Below are 7,410 nucleotides of genomic sequence, written 5' to 3' on the forward strand. Positions count from 1 at the left end.
ACAGCGCCCTCTCCTGGAGAAGTGCGCTGCCTCCTAGGGGCCGAGGGCTTAGGCCTCATCTGAGCATGCTCCATCTAAACAGAGGACAGGAACATGAGCGGGTGCCAGGGCTGGACTGGTAATCGGGCGTACCGGGCCCGGTGGGCCGACCGTCCTCAGGGCCGATGCTGTTGGATTTTTTTTTTTCAGAGACCGGCCCACAATTCGGAGGGGGCGGCCCATTGGCCCATCTTCAATATAGACAGTGGATGGAACCAATCAGGATATAGGATGAAAGCAGCACCACCCTTTCTCTGCGTGGTGTCCTGTAACTCCCGCTAGTAGTTTCAGTGTTGAGCGTTGCGAAAGGAGAGGTAACATGGAGAAACAAAGCAGCAGAAAGGGGGTGTGGAGAAGTTACGTGAGAAGAAATAAGAGTGTCACTGTAGATGCTACAAAATGTGTAAAGATCACAGACTTGTTCGCTGCTGTAGCCTCCACGTCCTCTGTAACAGCAATGCTGCAGCAACAGCAGCTGTAGGCAGAGCGAGCCAGAGGCATAGGCGACATATGCGGCTGACCACCAGGGCGAATAATGTTATTACATGAGAATACAAACTTTATTCCAATCTAAATTCTAATTCTAATGAATGCACTCAGCTTGAATCAGTTCTGCAGGACCTGAGCAGAGAAAAAGAGGGGATTAAAAATAGCTCTACATGATCCAGGGTGACTCCGCCTCATCACCTGCACGCTGGGATTCAGCAGGTGGAGGAACCCTAACATCGGCTGTAGCGGCTCAGTGCGGGGAAAACAATCACAGTCATTTCTATTGTGATCAGCTGACCTGCTGCTGCTGCTCTCTGTGGATGAACTGAATTCAACCAGATGTAACCCAGTATTTCAGAGCTATCCTGGCTGATTTCCACCCCCACACTGACAGTATACAGTTGATCCTGTCTTCATACTGACAGCATACAGCTGGTATGAAGGTGGGACCATCTCTGCTGCACTCATGTAACCTGTAACTCTGAGCATGAACACCACAGCTGCTCTGCACCAGTCAACCACAGAGCTTTACTGGAAACTCACCACAGTACTGCAGACTGACCTGCTCATCCTGCACTAAACTGCAGTATTTTCATGCAGCCTCTGAGTAACACAGAGTTAGTGTACCTCAGTGGGTTTTACAGGACGTTTCACAGTGTGGAAAATCATAACTTCACATCATAAACAGATCCAAGATCTGATTTTAAACTTCCAGCTTTAAACTTCCAGGTTATCGGAGCTCCCTGAGCAGTCCTTCCCTTTAAATCTGACCTCTCTGCTTCCTCTGCTTCCTCTTTCTTCCATCTTTCTCCATCTCTGAGTGAACTTCTCTCTCATTGTGGAAACACAGCAGCTGGACCTTCAGCTCGCAGACACACTGTGTGACAAACTGCACACAAACACTTTGTGTGTTTGCTGATATTTGTTGAGCTGATAGAAACGTTGCATTAGAAATGACTGCCATCTAAAACCCGTTACTCCCTTTATGCTCCTCTTCTGTAGCGCTAGCTAGATGCTGAAGTACCGCGACCCCAGCTTATGGACGTCTGCTCCAGAAACACTGTTCCAGATCATTCTGGTCCCCCTGTAACCCCTGAGTACAGAACTATAAATGATGCATAAATTATATGGTTTGAACTCTTTAATCTCTTTGTATGCGATAAGCCCCGGTGATGGAGGATACGCCAGTACGATTGTCCCTTAATGTGTTTTTGTTCCTCCATTTAGGCTCAGATCAGTTCGATGTTTGAAGGCAGTGAGAGGAAATAAAAACTTCCCTCAGATGTTAAACCTAAAGTAACTGTTTGAACTGTGAGGAGCAGAAAGGACAGATATTTGTGTACAGATGTAGGGAGGAAAAGGGAAAAGTTTAAATACTCAAGTAAAGTACAGGTACCTGAAAATTCTACTGAAGTAATGAAGTATTTGTACTTCTTACTTCCCACCTCAGATACGGGTGCCAAAAAAACACCAAACAAAATCATGTTTAGACCAAAATCCCAGTCCTTCTAGGTTACCATCTCTATCCTGTGCACTCGTGACTGGTTCCTCTGATTTGTCTCTATATTAGAGGGTTTTGTGCAGTTATACCTTTCTCGCAGTTGTGTTTTAATTGCTGTTCGGACTCATGACTGGTTCTTCTTTTTTGTTTGTATATGAATGTTTTTGGCAGAAATACACTTGCTATTCACTTGTGTTTCATCTGTTTCACTGAGTAAATACAGTGTTGTGCAGACTCGTGACAGACTCTTGTTTTTTCCACTCAGGAGTCACTCTGTGTCATCCTTCCTGAAAGTTTTTGCTTCGTCAGCAATGTTTTGGTGCAGACAGAATGTTGATCCCCAGATTAAAGCCTGAACAAAAGACCTCAACAACAGAGGCTCACACTCAGACAACAACATCATACTCGTCCTCTATATGACAACCGCACAGCGAAGGCAGTCGCACAGAGGATCTGAACACAGAAACATCAGCAACCAATCAGGAAGCAGGACAACACAGATCTAACTTGCTTTCGGACAACTGAATTGAATTTCATCTGAAGTGTCATCAAAGATGATGTTTTATAGGATTCTTCTGCTCGTCTCTGTGGCCATTTTCTTCTGTGCAGGTAAGTCTGGACCATATCAGGTGCATAAAGAGTGACAGCTGTGGCTCGTTAGCTGACAATGCCACCTAGCTTTTTAAGAGTCCAGGAGCTCTTAAGGCTCGTCTAGTTTTCTCCACTTTCGATCAAACAGTTTGTACATTTTGGAAAAGCAACAAGTACATAAATCAATCATAGCTATCACACTTGTTTTGGTTATTTCATCATTCTCAAGTGAGCTTCTGTTTTCACAGGTGATTGGTTTTGATTTGAAGGTGTTGGAACTATTTTCAGGTTGGATGAGAGTTTTTTTTTTAGCAAAAACCTGCTTAAATAAAAACCTGAACAATTAGAGAAAACTCCAGTTTCTTTTAGTTCCATGTGTTTTTTTGTTGTTTTTTTACTGAGGTTATTACATCAGAATGATATGAAGATATGTTAGCTGTTGTGAAGCTGTAATAACAGTTTAGCTAAGACTGGATATTTGCTGCAGCATTAAAGCGACTTTCTTCTTTCAGATGCTGAGGGGAGCCCCAGTGTTCACAGGAGGGTAAGAAACAACAAATAATCTTCCAGCCAAGGGCGTACGAATGAGTTTACTATGGGGGGGGGGGGGGGGGGGCACATATCAGAAACCTGTCAAATTCATAAATACTCTGAGCAAAGTATTAAAATAATGTTGTTTGATCTTTTACTTTCTTCTTTTTCAAACATTTCTTGGAAAAATAATGTTGTGTACACCTATATTATTGCATGTATAACTTACATAAGTATATGTTTTATAATGTAAGACGTGGGGAAACCACCAAACAAAATGGCTTGAGTCTTTTATCAAGCATAATGACCAAGTCATTCCAGGGCTGTACGTTTAGTTTATCAGGTGGCCGCACTGGTACTAGCAAGCTAAATATTTCAGTAGCACAAAAATAATTTAGTAGCACACACAAGTGCAAAGTTTGATATGTTTTATTGGTCGAAAATATTTAATGCTGGTCAAAAATGTATTTATGTAGGTTGACTGGCAATAGAACTGGTTCTTTAATTAAACAACGTTCTGACATGAAAAAACCCTCACAGATAATGTAATGAACATATTATTCACTTTTTAATATCAACTTTACTGACATGACGCTATGTTGTGCCTTCAAAATAAAAGTACACGAGTTAAAGATTTCAAAATCAAGTATTTTTCACCTCCGCTGTGTCATTTTTGGGTGGGACAAATGCACCTGTCTCCAATATTGGGGGGGGGGGGGGGGGGGTACATGCCCCCCCCCCCCCATCCCATTCCTACATCTATGCTTCCAACATTTATCTTTAAGATAAATCTTTGATATTAATCTGTTTAATCTTTCTTTTACTCTACAAATTTTTATCTTCAATCTCCGTGCTGAGTGACAGTCCAGTGTGGAGAACCTCTGTGTGGAATTATAACCTCATTAATCCTCACTCTATCCTCAAATAATAACCTCAAGCTGTAGCTCTCAAAGTTTTTCTGTACACAAGACTTTTCTTATAATCTTTGTAATATTTATTTACAGTATTTTAAAAAGATGTTTTTGAAGATTGAGTCAGTAGGTGTACATGCAGAGCTCTTCAGGGCGGCAGTAAATGCATGAAAAGAACTGAACAGTGAGGAACTATGAAGAGACTTGCAGTGGGTCAATAAGGTATTTTGGTGAGCTGTAAAACATACTGTGATGTTGGTATAAGCTTCTGAAAGGCTGTTACAAATTATATTAGTCAAGAATATTACCACAAAAAGAGGCAGCACTAAAAGATTAAGATTAAGATTAAGATAGTGTTTATTTGTCACATGCACAGTTATACACAGTACAATGCACAGTGAAATGTATTTTGTACCTGCAACCATATACACACACACATATAAATAAGAAGAATAAAAATAAAAAAGTAATTCACACTATACTCTATATACTATACACTATACACACTTTTACGTGGAATTATAGATTATAAATTATAATATTTACATTGTGCAATAATGGTCCAGTTAGGGCTCAGAGTTGAGCAGACGGATGCTTGAAGTCTCTCAGCCGCCTGAGGAGGTAGAGACGCTGTCTGGCCTTCTTCACAGTGATGTTTATGTGATGAGTCCAGGACAGGTCCTGTGAGATGGTCACTCCCAGGTATTTGAAAGTGTCCACTCTTTCCACCTCAGCACCACTGATGACAAGTGGATGGTAGTCCCTCTGCTGCTTCCTGCTGAAGTCCACGATCAGTTCCTTTGTTTTGCTGACGTTGAGCAGGAGGTGGTTCTCCTGGCACCAGTTCTCCAGGCGGGAGATCTCCCTCCTGTAGGCTGTCTCCTCATTGGGAGAGATTAGTCCCACAACAGCAGTGTCGTCAGCAAACTTGATGATGACGTTGGACTCTGACGTGGCCTCGCAGTCATGGGTGTACAGTGAGTACAGCAGAGGGCTGAGCACACAGCCTTGGGGGGATCCAGTGTTGAGGGTGAGGGAGGATGAGGTGAGGTGACCCACTCGTACCACCTGTGGTCTGCTGGTCAGGAAGCTGTGAACCCACCTGCACAGGGATGGGCCCAGGCCCAGGTCCAGCAGCTTAGAGACCAGCCTGGAGGGAACTATGGTGTTGAATGCTGAGCTGTAATCTACAAACAGCACTCTCACATAGTTCCCCTTACCAGTGTCTATGTGTGAAAGGGTCTTGTGGAGGAGGAAGGTTATGGCGTCTGTCTGGCCGGTATGCAAACTGTAGTGGGTCGAGGGTGGTGGGCAGTGAGGAGGTGATGAATGTCTTGATGAGTCTTTCAAAACACTTCATCACCACAGAGGTGAGTGCTATGGGCCTGAAGTCATTGGGGCTGCTGGGGTGTGGTTTCTTTGGGACAGGGACTATGATGGACTTTTTAAAGCAGGTGGGAATCACACACAGTTTCAGTGAGAGGTTGAATATCAGTGTAAACACAGTTCATCAAACTGTGAAATAATGTAAAAGGGGAATAGAAATTTTGATGAGCAGTTGCTACAGAAGTTTCACTGCAGCTGACCAACCCTGACCCTCTAAACCAGTGGACACTGACATTAAACTTCTGGTGTGGTCTGGATTTGGATCACACTGTTATTGTTTTTGTTTCTAGGTAAGAAAAAGACTAACTTTATGTCACATGTCTCTGCTGCAGCCCTCTTGTGTAGGAATGAGTGGGATTCAGGCATGTCCTCTGAATTACTCTCCAGTGTGTGGCAGCAATGGCATCACCTATCCAAACGAATGTTTTCTGTGCATCTACAGGCTGTAAGTCCACAAAGACAAAACAGCATATTTTTGTCTTACTTGTATTTCTTGAGCTCTAAGGTGGTTAAATAAATTTATATGATTGTGTTTTGTACTCATGTGAACACAAATTTGTTTTTGTTAGGGAGACTAACACTGACATTTTGATAGTGAAGGATGGACCTTGCTGAAGATGACATCATCACAACTTACACTAACTGATGACATCATCCTGGACCTGCCCAATGATGTCTAACTACTGTTTTTTATGTACCTGTTAGCATATAGCATGTACCAGTTTAGCCACATGTGCTCATGATTCAAAAATATTTACAGTGCTTTTCTTTGTTCATATTTCTGTCAGACCTTTTTCATTAAAAACTTTTACCAATAAAAAAATTCTTTTCTTCTGAGTTGAGTGTCTGTGATTATTATGATAGTATGACCTAAAACAGGTTCATAGTTATGTCCACAGTGTTTAATAATGGTGTTGTTTATGAAAAAATTTGCAATGACCATCTAAATGCTGCTGGAACAGTTTTTGTGCATCTGATTTCTGTAGCAAATTTTGAGGGGTAAAAAGGCACATCATATGGTCTGAGGTCTGAGAAGGATGTGACTTTTTGGATCTTTCATTTATTGGCACACTATGCTAAAACTTAGTATAGACATGAAGAAGCTTGCACAAATTTCTTTATTTTAGCATATATGTTAAAAAATAACTCAGTTAATTAGAAAGGGGAATATGTTATGGGAGATAAAGATAAATGATCTGACAGTGCATGTACACTAATTTGGCTTCAAAGCATTTAAATTGCAGATAACCCACTTGATCACTGGAATGCACATTTATACAGTGATTTTCTCGGCTTACCGACCAATGAAAACATTTTGAACTACAGGCCTTTTTACAGCTTTTCAGATTCACTCATGTCAACCCTAACTCCAGCCCAAAAGAGATTGAGCCTCGCTAATGTCTGTAAGCTTGGAGAAGTCCAATAACTGCAGGTCCTTACAGACTGACTGTATTCAACATAAAAGTGGTAAAAATGTTTGAATTCTTTACCCATCAGAGCTTCATCGTTCAAGCTTAGTGCTCAGCAAAGTCATTGACAGCACTCCTCAGATCCAAAATCCTACTGGTATCTTCATCCTGCTCGCTGCCTCCTCTATGAGTGCCACTTATTCACTTTGCTTGCATTTCTCCATGATTCTCCTTCAATCTCCTGTCACTTGGTGTTGGCTTTCACTGCAGTATTGTATCACTTCCTGTTCCTGTTTCGGAGCACAGTGGTGTTTTGCTGTCCGTTAGCTGTTTAATCTGTATAGTAGTGATGGGCAAAACGAGTCTTTGTGAAACACTGAAGCGTTCGAAGCATTTGTGCTGGAATTGTATCGAAGCTTCGAAACAATCTGAAACCATCTGCACAGTGACACCTGCTGGACAATTTGGTTATCACCACATCTTTATAATGTTGTTCAATGAAACAATGACACAGGCGCGCCCTGCACAAGTCCAAACAAAGCTCCTGATTATA

General features: G+C 41.9%; 1 protein-coding gene across 2 annotated transcripts; it reads left to right on the forward strand.

Annotated features, from left to right (window-relative positions):
- The first annotated feature begins 2,366 nt into the window (after positions 1 to 2,366).
- On the forward strand, positions 2,367 to 6,257 carry LOC115787408 (probable pancreatic secretory proteinase inhibitor). 2 transcript variants are annotated; one of them, XM_030740102.1, is made up of 4 exons: positions 2,367 to 2,638; positions 3,133 to 3,164; positions 5,781 to 5,893; positions 6,044 to 6,257. In XM_030740102.1, exons 1-4 carry the CDS (start codon positions 2,584 to 2,586, stop codon positions 6,126 to 6,128), a joined length of 285 nt encoding a protein of 94 aa, XP_030595962.1. In that variant the 5' UTR covers positions 2,367 to 2,583; the 3' UTR covers positions 6,129 to 6,257. The 2 variants fall into 2 exon arrangements, with proteins under 2 accessions (XP_030595962.1, XP_030595963.1); XM_030740103.1 differs by having other exon boundaries at positions 6,018 to 6,202.
- The last annotated feature ends 1,153 nt before the right edge of the window (positions 6,258 to 7,410 follow it).

Source organism: Archocentrus centrarchus, chromosome 10, assembly GCF_007364275.1.
Source record: "Archocentrus centrarchus isolate MPI-CPG fArcCen1 chromosome 10, fArcCen1, whole genome shotgun sequence".
NCBI lineage: Eukaryota > Metazoa > Chordata > Actinopteri > Cichliformes > Cichlidae > Archocentrus > Archocentrus centrarchus.